The 22,332-nt window shown below is 41.3% G+C and overlaps 1 protein-coding gene across 9 annotated transcripts in view; it reads left to right on the forward strand.

The window, feature by feature from the left end:
• CDH18 (cadherin 18) overlaps nucleotides 1–22,332 on the forward strand; it is an 831,624-nt gene that overhangs the window by 563,344 nt on the left and 245,948 nt on the right. For all 9 annotated transcript variants that reach the window (XM_048839639.2, XM_075125429.1, XM_048839637.2 and 6 more), the window contains one exon: nucleotides 15,129–15,619. In XM_048839639.2, the coding sequence (XP_048695596.2) occupies nucleotides 15,392–15,619 (228 nt within the window). In that variant the 5' untranslated portion in view covers nucleotides 15,129–15,391. The remainder of the gene's footprint in view (nucleotides 1–15,128; nucleotides 15,620–22,332) is intronic.

The raw sequence follows: 22,332 nt of genomic DNA on the forward strand, positions 1-22,332 counted from the left end.
CTTTTAAGGCATGCTTCTACATAGGGCAGACATGCCTCTTGGCATTTAGAAAAGAAATGTTTTCAAACAGCAAGCATATTTGTGTGCAATAACTACTGCAAAGACTCAGTAGTTATTGATTATAATGGCTTTTTACCCTTTCAGATGTGTGATTTTACAATGCCTTATAGATCTAAAACTGTTACACAAGCATCATTCTTCCTGCCCATGTGCATGTACTGTAACAAAGAGTGGAGCACAAAGGGGAGTTAGGCACCTCAGCCCAGATCCAAAGGGACTTAGGTGCCTAAGCGGAGCCAGGTTTAGGGGCAGGTGACCCAGGTGACTGCCTGGGGTACAGGGCTTTGGAGGGTGCCAGGCTTGGGGTGCTGCTGTTGTTGTTAGTGACAAAAGGGAAAATAGAATGTTTGAAGTAATATGGTTCTGGTATTGTGTGTGTGGATTCATTTTTCACTGACCTCCTAGAATGTTCTGATCCAGTGGTGGGCAATCTGCGGCCCGTCAGGTGTAATCCTCTTGCAGCCCGCCAGATAGTTTGTTTACATTTGGATGGCCGCCCGCAGCTCCCAGTGGCCGTGGTTCACTGTTCCCAGCCAATGGGAGCTCTGGGAAGCAGCACGGGCCTGGTCTTGGCGAGGTGCCATTTGGTCTAGGACTGGCCCTAGCCTAAGACACCAGTTTTAGGCTCCACTCTGATTCACAAAGCTCCTGCTTGGCTGCCAGCTAACCCTGTAGGCAGCTGAACTAACTCAGAACCTAAATTTCCACTGTGTAAGTTCCCTAAGTTTCTGCTTCAGAGCACACGTACTGCAGCCTCACTCTAGGTGTCCAGTCGCCTATCTTCCATCTGAGCCACAGAGCAATCCATGAAGCTGGGGAAGCTAGGCAGGTGAACACCTGTCTTCCCAGTGGCGGCTGAGCCAGTAGGCATGCTTTGAGGAGAAGGAGATTATGGCAGTATCCACTCTATAACTTTTAGCTCAATGCTTAGACCAGTCACCCATGATGTGGGAATCCCAGGTTCAATTCCCCCCTCTGTCTCAGGGGAAGAAAGGACTTGAACAGGGGTCTCCCATAACTCTTAGGAGAGTGTGCTAACCATTGAGCTATTCTGATCTGGGGCTCACACAATCACTCCTGTTGAAGCTGTTGCACTTTGGATAAATGTTTAAAGAGTTGCTGGACCAGAGAGAGAGATGGTCTATAGCCTGGTGGTTGGGGCACCCACTTGGGATGTGAGGGAGACCCAGTGTCCAGTCCCCCTGCTCCAATGACTTTTTAAGTATTTATCCAAAGTGGAACAGCTTCAGTAAGAGAGATTGAGAGAGCCCCACATCAGAATAGCTCAGTGGTTAGAACCCTCTCCTCAGAGTTATGGGAGACCTCAGTTCAAATTCTTTCTTATCCTCAAGCAAGGAGTGGGGAATTGAACTTGGTTATCCCACATCCTAGTCCAATGCTTTTGCCACTGCAATAAAACTTATAAAGTGTGTGGTGCCTGGCTCCCGGAGAGGGGTTCCTAGTTCTGGATTGCAAGCAAAGATAGGTGCCTCCTTCCAGCCCAGACTTACTCACCTATCTCTGGGGAGGGGTGAGACTTAGGACACACCCCTCTCATCAGCATCTCCCATTGGCTATCTTGGGTGTGGGGGGGAGTCACTTAGCATTCTGGCTTTTAATGATCGCATTCTCAGGCCTGCATCTCTTCCCATTCATTGTATAGAGACCCTAGGTATCTAACACAGGCACTGTGGATTGCAGTGTTGTTCCTGTGATTTTCAAGGCACCTAAAGTTAGGCACTGAAATACTGAATGTCACATTGTCTCAGTCACTTTTCAGCTCCAGTTCTAACTTCTATTGGTTTCAGTGTAATTTGGATGCCTAGGCACTTTTGAAAATTCCCTACGGTGCTTATCTGCATCACTAGGCACCTCAATACCTTTAAAAATCTGTCCCTTTTATGGTTTGCCTATTTTCAATTATCTGTTAAGGTGTCATGATTTTCACAGAAGTATCATTATTCACATTTGTTTGACAAATAATTTGTCTGAACAAAGTGTATGGATTACATAGAGATGGACAGCTGCAAATATTTGCTATTTAAGTTGCATAATTGCTCATCAAAATCACTTTTTGCTTGTTTGTTTGTTCCCTGATTGAATGACCTAACCATTATGAACAGGCTGAAGAAATCACTGAAGCTTTGATTCTCTTGGGGAGCAGCTTGGAAAAAGACAGAACAGGAGAATTTAGAACACTTAAAATATTTTCCAGTTCTCTCTTGTATATGAAATTGGATTATATTTGGCTAGATCTATTTAATTCTATACATTCTCCAGATTTAGAAATAGCTGGTATGGTGCTTGACAGAGAGAAAGTTGTAAATCAGCTATGGATCATTTAGCAGACTTTGCAACTTGCTTGGGTCACTTTCACACTTCTATTAACCATTACCATTGTCATTAATTGCAGGTAGGCATGTAGGGTTTGCAAATAGTGGAGTCACCTATCTTGTTGTGTGTCTCTTGATTAGTTGCCTGAGTATCAGGGCTCTAATCAGGAAAGAGCTAAAGGAGTTCTTATGTATTCCTCCACTCATGTACAGATGCATAGTCTTTCATAAATCATATCTGCCAAACAAGGTTCATTTATTGAATCCACTGGCTTCTATTTTGTCATTATATTTTGCTATCAATGATTTACCATTGTATCTTATTGTGTAGTCATGCACAGTATTTTTTTTTTTTGCAAATGGTGTGAATTCCTAGCTTTGTGTCACATATTTGACTAATTACTTCCATGTGAGATCCTTGAATGGGAATGAGGTAGGGTTGGAAAAATCCTTTGAGTCTCCTACTGCCATTTAATATAAATCCACATTTCTTGTGTCTCTTCAGTGCATTTATTAAATATATTGATCTACATAGTCAATCACTGTTGTAATTGCTGCTCACTGGAGCCATGTGTTACAATAATTTAGCAGCTGTGGTGAGGGATGCAACTCAGCTTGTGCATCAACATGTAATTATAGAACCAAACAGTTACACAGGTGCTAACCCACATATGGAAATGGGACTGCTCCTTTGTCATACTGCTCATAATCTGAAGAAAATAGTGAGGGGCGTATTTGGCCTGCAGAATCTCTATCCCTGGTGGTGTGTCTAGGGAGGAAAGATCTTCCCCTAATTCTGAGAGCACAGGGTGAGCTTTCGGACCTGAAGGTTAGAAAAGTCATCTTTTTCCTTGTATTGCACATTTGCTATAGAAATCACTGAGAGCCAAAAGACCATGGAACCCCAGGTTGCCATTTTACAGTCACTTTTCAGAGTGGATCCACACTCTGATCAGGAGCTGAAATGATGAACTGTGAACTATAACTCTTCTCTCTTTAAAGTCAATAAAAATTGTAACTGAGCCTGAATACAGCTCTTTGTTCGTGCCAGCTTGGGACTGACTGCTTGTAAAGCCCACGTGGCTCAGCTGTGCATCAGCAGGATCTTGTGCAGCAGCAACCACAGAAATGGTTTGCAGGTCAAATGTCCTGGCTAAACTGTCAGACTCTCTTTGAATGGTACCCTGCTGCTGCCTCCACAGATGCTGTCCCATCTCCAAGACTACTTGTGTTCCATGAGCAGCTCCATGCTTCTCCTTCAGCACCTGCACTTCTACAGAGCACCACGTTGGCACCTAAGGTCTTGGTCCTTCACCATCACAGCAGCAGCCAGGTGAATGCTCTCACTGAGCTGATGCCTTTGTTACAGGCAGCATTTATGCCTCATCCAGCACTGCTTACAGTTATGGGCCTCCTTCTTCCTCTGGCACTGCTGCAGTTTTCACTGCCTCTGTCCTTCACTGTGATACTGTCTCTTCTCTTGGTCTTGGCCTGTCCAGATATAACACAGCATTTACCTAGCTGCTAACAAAGAGCTTCTGTTGTGGGGTGGTCCTCACCCTCCTCGCTGCCTGTCCAGGAACCCAGCTAGATGAACAAGTGCATCCCTGCCCTTCATGTGTTTGTGGTTATCGCACAGACCATATTGCTGCTAACGCACCATCTCCCCACTCCCTCCCTGTGACTGCTGTCCATACTTTTTCTTGTTTTGGGGGGTCCTCATTTCCATTCTGAAGCCTTTCTTCCCTTTCTTCCTCCCAACTCACAAAGGTCTTTCAAATATGGTCTGTGGGACAACTTCCCCCCTGAGTAATTTCAGAAACCATTTATTCATGCTAGTATTTGCACTCTAATATGACCTCAGCTAATTTAAATATGATTCATATTACCCAGTGAGGTAACTGTATGTTAATGCCTATTAAACTAATGCAGCGTGTGGACTCTGAATGGCTTTAAAACTGCATTTTGGCAGTGGAATATGGCTAGAGAAAAATGGACCTTTATCAAACACTTGAATTGAACAAAAACCTTGTGGAACTTCAGGAAATGTGGTTAATTCTCTTATTTTCATCTCTCTCTCTCTTATTTTCATATATAAATAAATAAAATTTCCACACTGCCTGATTTCAGTCAGGATTTTAATCAAATGTACTTCAACACTTTACTTAGAGCAAACATAAGAGAGTCAGAACCCAGTAATGTCAGAGATGCTTAAGCAGCATGAACCAGTAATCTCTAATTTTTTGAAGAATGTTCCCATCCCTTTTCCTTCACTCCAGTCTCCAAATTTTATTTACCTTTATTACTCTGAGGTACTATATCTTGAAAAAGAATCCCATGCTTCTGCGGTAGTGAAAATAAATAGAAGGACTGCCTGCTCTTGTAGTACTGAAGTGGGATATGAATGGTCTGAAACCAAAGCTATGAAGCAAATGAAAACAAGAACTCAGGTAATGTTTTCCATATATCCATGAGTGCAAAGGCCTCTACATCAAACAACAAATGCAGCAGCTGGTTAATCAGAGGAGGTTTTCAGCTATATGTGCCCCCCCACAAAACAACATATTAATTAGTGGCAATAATTTCATGATTGCTATCATTTGGAAGCCACAGTAGCTGTAATCAGCAGTTAATGTAATAGTAGTGGAGGAAGCAACATCCTTTAACATTCGTGTAAAATCTAGCCAGAAAGAACAGGAAATGGGACATAACTTTGAGAAGGCAAAAAAAGGACTGTTATTTTTATTTTTCATGTATTCGTACCAAACTGGACCATGCAGCAGTGTTTATACATTGTGGAATAGAGAAGATGTTCTCATAGAGAGACAAATTCATACATTTTAAGGCTAGAAGGGATCATTATGCTCATATAGGCTGACTTTCTGCATAGCACAGGTCATAGATTTCACTTGGCAATTCTTGCATTAAGCCCATCAAAGGTGTGAGGCCTGGACCAGGATGTGGAATTGATATTATATTCTTGGACCAACATAAGTGAGAACTGTCAATATGCAATATTGGACGTGCTAGCCGCCACTTCTGCTGCTCCCATTGGCCCAGGAACGGCGAACCGTGGCCACTGGGAGCTGCAGGCAGCAGTGCCTGTGGACGGTCAATGTAAACACTGTCTCACGGCCTGCCAGCGGATTACCCCAACAGGCTGTGTGTGGCCCGCATGCCACAGGTTCCCCATCACTGATCCACAGTGACTCCAAGATCTCTTTCTTGGGTGGTAACATCTAATTTAGAACCCATCACTGTATCTGTATAGCTGGGATTATTTGTTCCAATATGCATTACTTTGTACTTATCAACATCAAATTTAATCTGCCCTTTTGTTGCCCAGTCATCCAGTTTGGAAAGATCCTTCTATAACTCCTCATAGTCTGCTTCAGATTTAACTATCTTGATTTATTTTGTATCATCTGCAAATTTTGCCTCTTCAGTGACTATCCCCTTTCCCAGATCATTAATAAATATGTTGATCAGCACAGGTTCCAGCATAGATATCTGGGGGACCCTGCTCTTTGCCTTTCTTTAACTGACCAGTTCTTTCTAACCTTTGTTTCCTATCTTTTAATTAGTCACTGATCCATCAGATGACCTTCTGTCTTAGCCCATGGCATTTAGTTTCCTTAAGACCTTAAGAGACCTAATCAAAGGGTTTCTGAAAATCCAATTACACTACATTGACTGGATCATCTTTGTCCACGTGGTTGCTGTCACCCTCAAAGAACTGTGATAGATCGATGGGACATGGCTTCCCTTTACAAAAGCCATGTTGACTCTTTCCAACAAATTATGTTTATCTAGGTGTCTTATGATCCTTCTGTTCTTTGCTATAAGTTTCCACCAATTTGCCTGGTACTGAAGTTAGGCTCATTGGCCAAGATCTGTTCTGGAGCCCTTTTTAAATCTCAGCATTGCATTAACTACCTGCCATTCATCTGGTACAAAGGCTGACTTAAATGATAGGTTACATACCAGAGTTAGTAGTTCTGCATTTCATATTTGAGTTCCTTCAGAGCTCTTGGGTAAATACCAACTGGTGACTTATTGCTGTTTATCACTTTGTTTAAAAAAAAAATCTCTTCAGGGTCAGGGGGAGTGGTAGGGGAGCATTGCCTAGTGGTCAGAGCTTTGGCCCATGACCTGCAGTGGAGTTGTTGTTAGGGCATCCGGGTCACTCCCACTCCATCAAGCTTTGACCCAGGACCCTTTGATGGCTATCAGTGATCTGACAGTCAGGGGATGCTTAAGGTTGTCCTCCCTGGTCCAGTTCCTATCACTCCTCCCTTTGTGATTGCCCCAGAGTCACCATCTGGGTTAAGGCAGTGTGCAAGGTGTCTGCTCACCACACAGCACCTGGTGGTGGCTGTGTGTAGCGAGGCTGCTCTCTTTCTTGCTCAGGCAGCAACTGCCTCCTCCTGCGCTATGGACTCCTCCCCTGGGAAGGATCAGTCCCGGGCTTTCCCCTGTTGGGGTAGTCCACACAAAATAAAGGGTAATTAACAAACTCAGAGTCCACAGGAGAGGGAGGGGGAATTACTTCCCTCTGAGGCTTTCTCTGTAGTAGGTCCTCTTTTCCCTCAGGCAGGAACCTTTTCACAATTGTTGTGGGGAGAAATTTTGCTTTTTCCTCAGCTCTTCTCTGCTGGAGCTTCAGATTGCAGGTTTGCTCTTCCCTGGTCTGCCACCAAATGACCTGCTCCCTTGCCTTTTAACTCCTCCTACAGGTGGAGTGTGATTGGCTGACCCCAGACTAGTTCCTTAACCCCCGGTTGCCCAGTGTGGGGTTTCTACAGCCCATCACATAAACACATTAATTTAAGACAGTACTTCAGATTTGTCACCCAAAAAGACTAGGTCTCGTAGTATCTGCTCCATATCTGCAGTGAAGATGAATTCAAAGACTTAATTTTGTTTTCTACAATGGTCTTCTCCTTGAGTACTCCTTTAAAACCTTTATTATCTAGTGGCCCCACTGCCTGTTTGGCAGGTTTTCAAAATGCATGGGTGTGATGATGTAGGAACAGGGGAACCTTTGGGGGAAGGAATAGCCTATACAGGAGGGATGGGCTCCACCTAAAGCAAAATAGACACAGACTGCTGGCACATAAAAAGGCTGTAGATTATGTTTTTGTTAAATTAATGGCTGGAGGAAAGTGCACAGTTGTAGGGGAGTACACAGTTTGTGCAGAGACATCCTGTCAAGGTTCCTTCCCCACTCTGAACTCGAGGGCACAGATGTGGGGACCTGCATGAAAGAGCCCCTAAGCTTATTCTTACCAGATTAGGTTAAAAACTTCCTCAAGGTACAAACTTTGCCTTGTCCTTGAACCCTATGCTGCCATCACCAAGCGTGTTAAACAGAGAACAGGGAAAGAGCCCACTTGGAGACGTCTTCCCCCAAACTATCCCCCCAGCCCTACACCCCCTTTCCTGGGGAAGGCTTGATAAAAATCCTCACCAATTTGCATAGGTGAACACAGACTCAAACCCTTGGATCTTAAGAACAATGAAAAAGCAATCAGGTTCTTAAAAGAAGAATTTTAATTAAAGAAAAAGTAAAAGAATCACCTCTGTAAAATTAGGATGGTAAATACCTTACAGGGTAATCAAATTCAAAACAGAGAATCCCTCTAGGCAAAACCTTAAGTTACAAAAAAGACACAAAAACAGGAATATACATTCCATTCAGCACAGCTTATTTACCAGCCATTTAAACAAAAGGAAATCTAATGAATTTCTAGCTAGATTACTTACTAAGAAGTTCTAATACTCCATTCCTGTTCTGTTCCCAGCAAAAAGCATCACACAGACAGACAGACCCTTTGTTCCCCCTGCTCCAGCTTTGAAAGTAACTTTTCTCCTCATTGGTCATTTTGGTCAGGTGCCAGTGAGGTTATCTTAGCTTCTTAACTCTTTACAGGTGAAAGGATTTTGCCTCTGGCCAGGAGGGATTTTATAGCACTGTATACAGAAAGGTGGTTACCCTTCCCTTTATATTTATGACACATCCCGTAGGGATTAATTTCTTAAAATGGAACTCTATATCCTAATGTAGACTATAGGAAAGAAGTTGGTAAAGTACAGGTAAGAGTTAGTAAGGAACAGGCAAATGTAAATGAGTCCCATTTAAACATAACACATGAAGGCAAGCAACTGAATTTTAATAAAATGTACAAGTGCTTATATACAAATGGTAGAAGTCTAAATACTAAGAATGGTGAACTAGAGTCCCTACCATTAAATGAAGATATTAATATTATAGGCATTGCACAAACTCGGTGGGATGATGATAGTCAGTGGGATATTGTAATACCAGGGTAGAAAATGTATAACATCAAAGTAGGTCATGCTGCTGGGAGGAATGGCACTCTGTGAAAGAAAGCACAGAGTCATGTAAAGTAAAACTCTTAAATGACTCAAACTGTACTATAGAATATCTATGGATAAAAATTCCATGCTTGAAAAATAAGAGTTCAGCAGTAGAAATACATTGCTGTCTACTTGACGAGGATGGTGACAGTGATTGTGAAATGCTCAGGGAGATTAGAGAAGCTACAAAGCCAGAAAACACAATCATAATGGATGATTTCACCTATCTTCATATTGACTGGGTACATGTCACCTCAGGGAGTAATGAAGAAATAAAATTTCGAGACACCATAAATGACAACTTGGAGCACCTAGTCCTGGAACCCACAAGGGAAGAGGCAATTCTTGATTTAGTGCAAAGTGGAGCACAGTATCTGGTCCAAGAGTAACTATAGCTGAACCACTTGGTAATAGGGATCATAATGTAATTAAATTTAACATCCTTGTGGAGGGGAATGAATATACAGATATGTACACATACCACCACAGTACCATTTAACTTCAAAAAGGGGAACTAAGCAAGAATGAGGACACTAGTTAGACAGACGTTAAAAAGAGCAGTCACGAGTGTAAAATGCCTGCAAGTAAGATGAAGACTACTTAAAAGCATCATAATAGAGGCTCAGACCAAGTGTATACTGCAAATAAAAAAAAGACAGTAGGAGGACCAAAAGAATGACCCCAAAACTAAACAGCCGAATAATGGAGGCCATTAGAGGCAGACAGGCATCCTTTAAAATTTGGAAGTCACATCTTACTGAGAAAAATAGGAAGGAGCACAAACTGTGGCAGGTTAAGTGTAAAAGTATAATAAGGCAGGCCAAGAAAGAATTTGAGAAGTAACTTACTGAAGATGCAAAAACTAACAATTTTTTTTTTTAAGTTTTTAAGATAGACACGCTAGTGTGTCAAAACATCACACCTAAATTCAGAAGGCTGGGACCTTAAATCCTGGTTGAGCGTGATGTTTCTAAGGAAATAATTTGTTTTTTTTTCCCCAGTATGATACTGATAAATGCATTCACCACTCTTAAATATCTAAACCACCTTATAACATGCTGTGAATATTTCCAGAGTACTTCACAAAAACCAAAGGTTGAGATTTTAAAAAATCTGACGAGTCTCTAGCCGAATAATTTAAATAGATGTGTTGCTAAATTCCCTAGCCAGTTTGGAAAATCTCATCAGGGAAGCATGATTTGTGAATCTCTAGGTCCATTTCTTAATTATGGTACCTTACCACAATGCTAGGACATGCAGAGCCAACAGTTGGGCTATCAAATTGTCTCTATATTGGCATAATACAGCAGTTTGTTATATTGGCACCTGAGTACCAATATGAGATTCAGGGCCTCTCAGGGGAGGGAAAAGTTTGCCCCAGGATTCCTATTTGAGAGGCCCCCTCCAATCCTGAGACACACTGTGATCCCCTGGGCCAGGTCCCAATAACTGAAGTGGTGAACTCGACCCAGCCTGCAGGACAGGATCCGAGCCACTACAGTGAGGGTGAATACCATTTTGGCTTCATCTCCAACCCTTCCTACTGTGGTAATTTTTTTTTGGAAGGGTGGGGGTCCTCAGCTTCAGATTTTTCCCCAGGCACCCAAGAAAAACTGTGTGGCCCTGCTGAGATGCCAAAGGAAGGATTTGCTTATTTAGGGAGCTTACCCACACCAAATGGGAGATTGCTTCTTTTTGGACTTTTGACACCTGCTGTGTACATATTCTTTTGTAACCCACATTTGGAGCAATCATGCAACTACTTTCTCAACAAACAAAATGGTGTGTTTGTACCTTTTATCTGCAGTGTTTTCCTTTTACAAATGTTGCTTTCTTCTCCTTTTATTGTGATGTGTTTCACCCTTTTAGAACGGGAGTCCTAGTATTATGCAATCTGTATAGAAGCAGGTTTCACAGGGTACTGCTGTGACAACTCAGAACATTAGAGATTCTTTCCTTTTCCGTTGTTTGTGGTTTGTTTTCCCTTTCTTTTTTGGTTTTACTTGGGCAGCATTTATCAATTATTCTCTGCAGGAGTTGACTACAGATCAAGGTGAATAACTTCACATTATTCATTTCTCTGCATGCAAACTGTACACAAGAATATTATAGTCTATCATGCATCTATTCATACTGTATAGCTGCCTCTAGTCATTAAACTTGAACAGTTCTTTCTATACTCATGTATGATTACAAGCATTTTATGTTTGCTTTTTCTCATGTCCTGGACAAAATATGTCATCAGCTGACTTCAGTGGGAGTTGCATATAGGTACATGTGACACAGAACAAGAACCATTGTTGTTGTTTGAAAAATAAAAAAAAAAACATACGGGGCCCATTTCTATCAGTTTTGCATTCACATCTGTCAATACTGTGTGCTGACTTTTGTTATAGGATGATTCCTATAGGTTGATCATAAATCCAATTAATTTCTATAGGCTGATTCACAGATCCAAAGCCAAAATCTGGGATTCAAATGTATACTGTGCATTTGTCTGATCCACTAGCTGATAGATAGTTTCATACGTTTAATAGTGTTTTCATCTGTGCAAGATATACAGTTGATCTTTTTGATTTTTCAGAACTTTTTACTGTCTGCTTGAATCTATAATTCTCGGATGCATGCTATCAATTTACGAGATCAATCTCTTATTGAGACAGAGCTTTCCACGGTATCTTTCATGATTGCCAAGTTACCACGTGTTCTTTTCTTTTTCTTTCTCCTGTGCTTATCTACCTTGATGTACTTTCTTCAGTCATTTTCAATATTCTAAGTCTTCTGAAAGCAAATCCATCTCAGAGAGAGAGTTTCACCCCGTATCTTGCACAATTGCAACGTTCCCACTTGGCCTTTCCTTTTTCTGTCTCTTGATGCCTTTTCTTTAGGCACTTTCAGTTTGTTTTATCTCACACAAAATTTTCTATCATTGTTCATCATCTTCAATGTTTGTCTCATTCTTTTCATGCTATCTATCTATCTTTGGTTCATCATTCCTGTTTGTTCTCATTCTTGCACTCTTTCTACTCCACCATTTATTCTCTCCTCTCCATTCTCTCCAAGCTTCTCTCACATTTCATTCCACATTTTACACCTGCTCAGTCCACCTAACCATGGCTTAATGATACAGTCGATAAGAGTTAAAATAAGTGCATTAAATAATATAATATTTTTATAATATATATTTTATAATATATAATATATATTTTATAATATATAATTATAATATTGGGTTTCTACAGTGACATATTAAATGAAAGATCTGCATTTATCTGGTTTGGAAGCAGCTTATGTGTCTTTAGGGTTTTTAACATTTCACAAAAGAAAAACGGCATGAATTTATTTAATTCCCATTATCTGATCATTTACTTTTTATGTTATTACATTTCTCATACTCTTTGCAACCATGAAGTAGTATCTAGAGGCTTTCCCCCCTGGTAGTTGGCTAGTGATCACCATATCTATTTAAGATCAATATAATTCAGTATTTGTAGATAGAGATGTTCTTTACTGGAAGACACTGTAATACTATAAAAATAGTTTGTTTTAGCCTGACTCCACTGGGCCTGTGTATAGTGTGTGTGTGTGAGTGAGAGAGAGAGATATCTATGTGATAAACTGCACAGGTTGTGATACATCTATTAGGCATGTTTGATCACATCACTTGACATTAATCCATCAGCCTCAGTACATATTCTAACATTCTAAAATCCTGAGCTGTTTCAGTAAGTGATCATTTAAAAAAAATTCCATTTGATTCCCTGCTCAGCTCCTTAAACAAAAAAACACCACTGCCACCACCACAACAAAAATACCAGCCCAAGTCCCAGGATGGGAAAAATTGAATCCTGGAACAATAAGAGTTTTTATGCATAAAATTAGCAGAATTTCAAGTCTAATCCCTTATGATTCTGTAGATTGAGAAAAAGGAATTTTATACCATTGGAAAAAGAATACTTCTAGCGTTTTAGTGGCAGGCACTTGGTTCTAGGGTTGGAAGATGCTGAGATATTAGACGATGAAGTTATGACTTTTTTTGTACAGAAGAACTTTTTAAAATCATTTGTTAGGCATTTTAATTGTATTATACATTTTTCTTTTCTTTTCTTTTGAGTCCTATACATGTAACAAAAGGACCTGGTTTTACAGGTGGAGGGGTAAGATAACTGGGCCCAAAAATATCCTAAAACATGTTAAGATATTTTCATAAATTGTCTGGGATATATAGAATGCCTGATTATGTGCTTTTGTATAAAGTGTTTTTGAATTTCACATACATGGTGGCCATGTCAAGCCATGCTGAGGGAACCTTTTGTATGACACCATACCATGATGACATCCCCATAAGTCCAACTGTACAGGTTGTGGATGTAGAGAAATTAAGCAAGATGTTTTAGGGACCCTTTCATATGTAATGCACAACTGAATGTGATGGGACTTCATCTAGCCAGCAGGAAGAAAAGGGGTCATGGCTCCTTTAAAGTGCCCCACTGCCATTGGGTTATGAGGGAGAACAAAGGGGGACTCACCTGAATGGAGCCAAAGGGGGGAAATTGAAGTGGCCAGAGCAGGTGGGGACACCATGAGCACCAGGGGATAGAGAGTGGGGATGTATTTATATCCCAGGCCCTCCAGATGGAACCCTTTCCTCTCATCATATCCCGCAGCATCCAGCTATAGGATGAGAGTAGTACTGGGTATTATGATCTGATGTAGGCATTGAGCTAATCAACTTGTTCTTTCTGTTCGGGGCTCAGAAGGAATGTTTCCCTCACCACTAAACTGTCCAAGTGGTGGTGGGCTTTGTATGCCTTCCTTAAAGCAGACCAGGGACCTAGTGGGAGATGTAACAAGATGCTGTAGATTAATAGGTAGCAAACGTGGTAAGTGTCCAGTGCAGGTACTCATTACAGAGCGGCTATGGTTCCTGATAAACAGGAGTAGGAAGTGGATTTAGGGGAAGGCATCCTCTAAAGAAGCTGGGCAGTGGGAGTCAGGGTTCCTGGTATGCTGGCGAGATAACCCTCAACAGTCATATACAATGTTAGAGAAACAAAGCGGGGGAGGTAATATCTTTAGTGGACCAACTGCTATTAGTGAGAGAGACAAGCTTTTGAGCTTACGCATAGCTCTCCTTCAGGTTTGTGTAAGCTGAAAAGCTTGTCTCTCACCAATAGCAGTGGAGCCAATAAAAGGCATTACCTCTCCCGCCTTGTCTCTCTAATATCCTGGAACGAACAAGGCTACAACAACACTGTGTACATAATATTGTAATTTTAAAATGGGATTTTCAAAACTGTTCAGAGCTGGCCTAACTCGGTCATTTTTTTTTTCAAAATCAACACACTCGTGGGAAACATTTCAGTTTCAACTAAAGTTCAGTTTCTGAGGGAAATATTTTACCAGCTCTAGTCCTGATAGAGAGAGAGAGAGAGGAAATCAGTGAACAGAGTGCAGGTGAAGTAGTCAAACGTTTATGAGAAATGCAGTTTATCACAAAATTCTGTAATTGTTTATCTGTTTGTCACCGCCACATATGTGCTTGTGTGTACATATGTGCAGCACTCTATCCTCAGACAAGGAATGAAAGAGGTCTGTGACAAGAACAGTCAGTGAATGTGAAGGAGTTGCCTAGATTTAGATGTATAAACGTCTGTTAAAATCAATCATTAAGCTGAATTCAAATTTAGGGTCAGTTTGCATTTAGGAAGGATGTGAGTTTAGGGTTCAGGAATTGCTTGGGCCCATCTTAATTACTGCTCAGCTTGGACTGAAGCCCTCTATGCAGCCACATAGGAGGTAAAACACAGGCACTATCAGTTTATGATTTGGTCATACAGTTCTGTGAACTTGCCTCAGTTTTGACCTGGAGTCTCCACACTCATTCTTTTTTTGCCCTCTCTCTCGAAACTACCAGTAGCCACGATGGTGGTTTTCATAATGTTGACCCGCTGTCCAGTTGAAAATTCATGGAGACCAACAACTCATTTCACATAAACTGCTAAACGCGATCAATCGGGTAGCAGTGGTTTTTGATTACGACTGATGCTGTCACTCTGAACCAGTAGGTAAAAGGCCTAATCTCATACTACCAGAGTCCCTTGAATCATCCAGTCCTTATATTGCACACATTTTACGTACTTTTAAAGAGCCATACTAACTTTTAAGGTGCTTTCACAAAAACAATCAGAAAACACTTCCACAAAAGATTGAAAAGAAATGTTGATTGGTTCTGTCAAAGGGTCCAACACCAATTAGCACAGCAGTGGGTACATCACCTTTTGAGGTTGAAAAGCTCTAATTACTGTTTCTAGTGATATGTAAGTGGTTTTCATTTTTTTCCCCTTCTATTAGGTATAAAATGGTTGGCTGTGGCAGTCTATTGTGAAGATCTCGGAACAAATACCAGAAATTTCTACACTCAGTTCTTCATGATGTAAATGCAGTGTGACCTTTCCCCAATGGGCAGTTAAACCATGGACATACTAAAAAAAAACATTTTGGACTGTTTTTCTAAACCAGGCTTCACCTTCCCTCTTGGGGACCTATTAAGGGATTACGTCTGAAAAGAAAACCAAAAGAGAAAAGGAAACCTTGAACTGGAAAGTTATCCTACAATGAGAATTACGAGCACATCTTGTATCTGCCCAGTCCTAGTTTGTCTCTGTTTTGTGCAGAGGTGTTATGGAGCTGCTCATCATGGCTCCATCAAGGTGACCAGAAATCAAACCAAACACATAGAAGGTGAAACAGAAGTGCACCATCGTCCCAAGCGTGGATGGGTATGGAACCAGTTCTTTGTTTTAGAAGAACACCTGGGACCGGATCCCCAGTATGTGGGAAAGGTAAGTTCTTATTTCTTTTCTGTAAAGGGGTACAGGGACATTAGGAGAGGAATATATAGTTGTTCCAGATGCCAACCTAGCTGATATCTCCTGTAAAGTTGGAAGCACCTCAGAAGTCAATGATGTTAGACATTCACAAAGTATTTTATTTGCCCACTATCCCTATTTACAATAATAATCATGGTGAGTAAAAAAGATGACATACAACTATAAAAAGTTGCAAATCTTCCCTGAGAAATGCTTTAAGGACAAGATTTGTCCAACAAGTTGCAGGCCAACTTTGAGATCCATGTGAAGAAGCACCATTTTGGAAGGAGTTTCATTGGGACTCTTCCTCTATCAGAGGGTATATCATATGCTTCCCTCCACTGCTGGCCATGTGTGCATCTGGGGGGATAATGGCACCATATCTACCACATCCATTTAGGATGCAACTTTAGAGTGGTAGGAGCCCAAGGAGAGTGCAAGGACTACATTTATGTCTGGCTTTTATGCAGTGAATTCAGGGGAAAGGTCCCTATGCTTTCCCACACCCTTATGCTCCTGTGTAGGTGTCAACCAAAAAACTGGCTCCCAGCATGTGATGTTGTCTGTATGAGATAATCCATGCTAAAAAGTCATTACAAGAACATGAAGGCTGCAAAGTGTCATTTCCTGACTTCTGAGAGCCTCCAAGTTACAGGCGTATCTAAACACTGTTCTCTTCTACACATTGTGATACAGGCTTTCATTAAACCATGTTAGTTTTTCCTTAGGACCCCCACCTCACTCATTGCCCAGGATGGATGGTGCTCAGGACATGAGGCAGCTATTCAGTATTTTTTTTTCATCTCCCTCATTCAATGTGTGGCCCCACGCTTCGTTTGCTGCACTCAGTTCAAATTCTGCACTAAATAAGGATATTGTTTTTCCTTCTTTCTTCATAGGGTTCTCTTTGGTGCCAACCATTTTAGTATCTTAGTGCCTCACAAAAGTTAGTGAATTTATCTTTGCAGCAAATTCCTTACAATGGGAGGTATCAGTATTCCATTTTACATTTGACAGTAGTTCTGATGCTCTAATTTTAGTGTAGAGATTGACCAATATTATCATACGTAGCTTTATTTATTATTATTTTTATTCAAGAAGGGAAATCTGTAGAGACTAAAATAATACTAGTAATCAACAGAATTTAAATCATGGTTGCTGTGTTATAGTGTCTCTTCATTTTGAGAAATAGGTTTCCAAACTGCTGTAATATTTACGGTAATTTCTTCTACATAATCTAGGTTTCATCTGATGTGCCTTTAATTTGACAAGAGATTTTCATACCAGGACCCTAGATTTATGAAGGAATGGATGGGTGGGTGTGTCTCTGTAATTCTAGGCATCTGTTCAATGTCACTGACCTGCCAATGCTGTCAATTATTAATCAAGTCATCTATTCTGCCTCATTGGTAGTAGTGTTAGATCATGCCCTTTCACATTTTTCATACCCAGTTTAGGAATAACATCACAAGAGCAGAGTAATGGTGTAAAATGCTGTTATAATGTTGCAGTCATTGTCACTGTAATGTTCACTAAAGACAAGAATAGGTCTCTAATCAAAATGGTGAGGTATCTCATCCTTATTATGAGGATGGATTAATTTTCTGTCACTCACTGTGTGTTGTACAGTATGTGCTCAGACATATAGGCCTTAAGGCCAGAAGGGATCATCGTGATCATCTAGTCTGACCTCCTGCACATTGCGGGCCACAGAACTGCACCCACCCACTTCTGTAATAGACCCATAATCACTTGGTGAGTTATTGAAGTCCTCAAATCATGATTTAAAAACCTTAAGTTACAGAGAATCCAACTTTTACACTAGTTTAAACCTGCCATTGATCCATGCTCCATACTGCAGAGAAAGGCGAAAAACCCCAAGGGTCTCTGCCAATCTGACCTGGGGGAAAATTCTTTCCCAACCCCAAATATGGCAATCAGTTAGATCCTGAGCATGTGGGCAAGACCCACCAGCCAGGCACCTGGGAAAGAATTGTCTTTAATAACTCAGAGCCCTCCCCATCTAGTGTCATATCACCAGCTGTTGGGGATATTTGCTACTAGCAGTTGCAGATTGGCTACATGCCATTGTTAGGCAGTCTCATCATACCACCCACTCCATAAACTCATCAGGCACAATCTTGAAAGCAGTTAGGTTGTTTGCCCCCACTAGTCCTCTTGGAAGGCTTTTCATTCCTCTGATGGTTAGAAACCTTCCTTTAATTTCAAGCATAAACTTGTTGATGGCGAGTTTATATCCATTGGTTCTTGTGTCCATATTGGCGCCTAACTTAAATAACTCCTCTCCCTGCCTGGTATTTATCCCTGTGATGTATTTATAGAGAGCAATAATATCTCCCCTCAGCCTTCTTTTGCTTAGGCTAAAGAAGCTAAGCTCTTTGAATCTCCTTTCCTAAGGTAGGTTTTCCATTCCTCTGATCATCTGAATAGTCCTTCTCTGCACCTGTTCAAGTCTAAATTCATCTTTCTTAAACATGGGAGACCAGAACTGCACACAGCATTCCAGATGAGGTCTCAGCAGTGCCTTCTATAATAGTACTAACACTTCCCTGTCTCTACTGGAAATACCTCACCTGATTCATCCTAGGATTTAATTAGCCTTTTTCACAGCCACATCACATTGGCAGCTCATAGTCACCCTGTGATTAACTAATACTCCCAGGTCTTTCTCCTTTGTCACTTCCTACTGATAAATCTCCACTTTATAGCAAAAATTCTTGTTTTTATTCCCTAAGTGAATGACTTTGCACTATCTGGGGTGCCTCAATGTCCAGGTTACTTCCCCCCAGTGGCTACTAGAGATGGGAGAGTGAACCCAGGCCCGCCCACTACCCTGGATCCCAGCCCAGGGACCTTGTAGATTGCTGCCATCTGCTGTGTCACTTTAACAATGTTGCATGGCTTCTCTAATTCCCTGGGCCAATTCCCTGTGGCACCACATCATCTTCACCCTTACCTCAAGGCCTTGTCCGAATGGAGTCCCAGCAACCAACTATGGCTCCTTCTCACTCTCCCCAGCTTCTGATTGCACTGCCCTGTCTGTGGTTCTGTAGTTCCATCAGCCAGCCACAAACCATCCACATTCCTACAGCTCTAGCAAGGAACTGAACTCCCTCTGGCCCTGCAGCTTTTCTTATACTAGGTGGCTGGGCTCTGATTGGCTGTGTCCCACACAGGCACTCTAGGAGGTTTGGAAGACCCTCTCAATTTCCCATTTTTGGGGCGGGGTGTGGCAGGGCCATGAGGCCTCCAGCAGGGGGCCTCAGAAGATCTGGTATACCCTGTCACATAAGTACTATATTACCAATCCTCCATTCATAGGATATAACCTATTAAAAATCCTTGCTATTATGTTTTAAATTTCATATTCCAGTTCCTTTAATATTCTTGGATGGAGATATCTGGGTGCCCTGATTTAGTCTCATTAAGCTGTTTGATTTTGTCTTCGACATTGTATGTGGTAATTTCTACTTCCATATCCTTATTTCCATTAGCCACCCCGCCACTACCCCTAAGGTTTTCATTACCCTTATTAAAAACTGAGACAAAGTATTTGTTTAAGTGTTGGCCCATGTCTAGATTATCTTTAATCTCCACCCCATCCTCAGTGTTTAGTGGTCCCACATCTTTTTTCCTTGTTTTCTTTTTATTTATATGACTATAGTACATTTTACTATTGATTTTAATCTCCTTTGCAAGGCCCAACTCTGCTTAGTTTTTGGCTGTTCTCACTTTCCTGCCCTACACTTTCTGACCGCCAAGAGGGAGCTTTCCTTGCTGATCCTTCCATTCCTCATAGGCTTTCCACTTTCTCTTAATCACTTGTTTGAGATGCTTGCTCATCCAGCGTGATCTGCAACTCCTCCCTACAATTCCCTCCCCCTCCCCTGCTTGGGATTCAGGCTTCAGATAGTTTCTGCAACTTTGACTTAAAATAATTTCAAGCCACTTCCACATTAAGATCCTTTAGTTCTCTAGTCCAGTCAACTTCCCTAACTAATCCCATTATTTTTTTTAAGTTTCCCTTTTGACATCAAGGACCTTAGTTGCAAATATATTTTCTTTATCCCTCCATTTAGTTTAAAGTGAAGTAGCTCACGATCATTCGACCCAACGTTGGCTCCTGAAACCCATTTTTCTGTGATGTCCTCACTATTCACCAATACCAAACCAAATCTAAAATGTCGTCACCTCTTGTTCATTCAGGAACTATTTGTTGAAGAAATCTGTCAGCCATCACATGAGCGAAAATCTGGGCTGTACTATTATTAGTAGCAGTTGTCTTCCAATCTATACCTGAGAAGTTAAAGTTTCTCATAATCATACAATTACCAGTAGTATTTATTTAATTTGAAACTTAGAGGTCTCTATCCATATCTTAACCAGATATTGGGGTCTGTAGCATACCCCAAGCATTATCTCAGGGGAACTTCTGATAGCTTTCTTCCCCAAAGAGACTATGACGAAAACAGACAGTTTTATCCATTCCATCACTTCCAATTTCTTTGAAGTCTATCTTATCATTAATATGCAATGCTAATCCACCACCTTTTCCTTTATTTTTGTCTTTCTTGAACAGCATATACCCTTCAGTATCTGTACTCCAGTCATGACTAATGTTCCATTGTGTTTCTGTTAACCCTATAATATCTAGTTGCACTTCCTACACCAGTAGTTCTAGTTCCTCCAGTTTGTTACCCAGGCTCCTTGCATTGGTGTACAAACAACTTAGTTGTTTCTGTTTGGCTTTCCCCAGATTCCTCATCTGATTAGGTATAGTCATTCTACTGCCAGTATTGCCTACCTGACTGTTAGCTTCATTGGTATAGACACTATCTTTCCCTCTTAAACTTCATTCTTCTACCCATTGCTCTTCCTTTCACAATTGCTGTATTTCATTTTGATTTTCTTCCTGGTCAATATTAGAATCAGGCATGGAGATTACATAAGCACCTCCCAACCTTCACCACTGTTTTCCTAGTTTAAAGCTCTTTTAATCAGTTTTGCCAACCTCTATCCCAGAAGTCTATTTCTCTCCCTACAAGGGTGGAGTCTATCCCATGAGAACAGTTCTCCTTATAGCACCACTGTCTGAGCCATCTGTGAATCCATCAAAATCTTGGGTTGCCTTCGTTTTCCTCCTCTAGGAACAGGTAGAATCCTACTTAAGATCACCTGAGCCTCCATTTCTTTAAGTTTCTTCCCTAGCCTGGCACACTCTTTCTTGATGTGTTCCAGCAAGAATCTATCAGTATTATCTTTTCCCATGTGAAGGAAAATCAGTGGACTCTTTTGTGCTCCCAATAGGATCCTCTTCAGCCTTACATCTTCAGGTCCATGTTCCATATCTTAGCTCCCAGCAGACAGCAAACTATTCTGTTCTCCAGATCACCTCTGGTGACAGTCCTGTCTGTTCTTCTAAGTAGGAAGTCACCAATCATGTAGACCTTCCTCTTTCTGGTGTTGTGGGATTCTCTGGACTTCCTCCTGTTCTTTCTGGCTGCAAATCCTCTTGTCTTTGGTCCTCTCTTGCAATATTCTGCATGTCATCCTGTATTCTCCCAGAACTCCAAACTCTTTCCATTGACTCTTCCTTTCTTCTTATATGAATAGCAGCTCTTAGCTTCTTCCTTGCCATCCCACCTTCTGTTACTGACTACTTTGCCCCTTCTTCATTTTCCAACTCAGCAAACCTCTTCCTGAGCTCTTTCTCCTTCACTAGCTGATCTTTTCCTGTCCTTGGTTCTCACAGTCACATGCTTCCACTGCCCTCTTTCCTCACCCTGCAGTCTGTCCTCTCTGTTCTCCAGTCCATCTTACATCTGCGAGTCTTGACATTTTCCTCCATCATGCCCAAATCCCCTCTGAAACTCAACCATAGTTTCCACATGCACCTCCAACCTTCGGATCTTTTCTTCCATCAGCTCTATCAGGCAGCACTTCATACAAACAAAGCTCTTTCTGAGTACTCCTCTTACAAACACCCACTCAAACTCCCCTGTTTTCAGTTCTGTTTGCTGGCTCTTGTGCTGCTGACTAACTACTTGGCTGCCTTTATAGGACCCCTAATCAGGGCTGTGAAATCAAAGTTTCTGATTCTCTCTCAGCACACTGCTGCCTTCCAGACTTTGCAAACTGAAAACACACACACACACACACACACACACACACACACACACACACACACACACAAACTCAATCACTGCCCCTGAGGAATAGGGGTTTGCCTCCTCTCTCCTTCTCTAACAGAACTCCCACTCAAACTCCCCTGGTTGCAACTCTGTTTGCTGGCTCCTGTGTCGCTGATCCTGAATTTTAACACGTTATATACCCATTCTTAAAATGTAATATTTCTATTCTCCTGGAAACATGTTGCTAGGAGACTGGAAAATTGTATGAAATTAATCTATATTCGTAACACTATTAAGGTTTTTATAGGAACATGGAACATGACAAAATACAGCCCTTCACTAAATGGGATTGTGATAAGAATGAGAAATGGTCCTATTGTACATGACTCTCTCTGATGTTAAGATTGTTAACATTGCCTTGCTAATGTGATACTTGGGGGTTATATGTACAATTGTGGAGTATATATTTCATGCGGAATCAGTCACTATGTTAAAAAGGAAACTTATGGTTGATCTTGGGAAGTTTTCCTGAAA

This window comes from Caretta caretta, chromosome 2 (assembly GCF_965140235.1).
Source record: "Caretta caretta isolate rCarCar2 chromosome 2, rCarCar1.hap1, whole genome shotgun sequence".
In the NCBI taxonomy this organism is placed as follows: Eukaryota; Metazoa; Chordata; order Testudines; family Cheloniidae; genus Caretta; species Caretta caretta.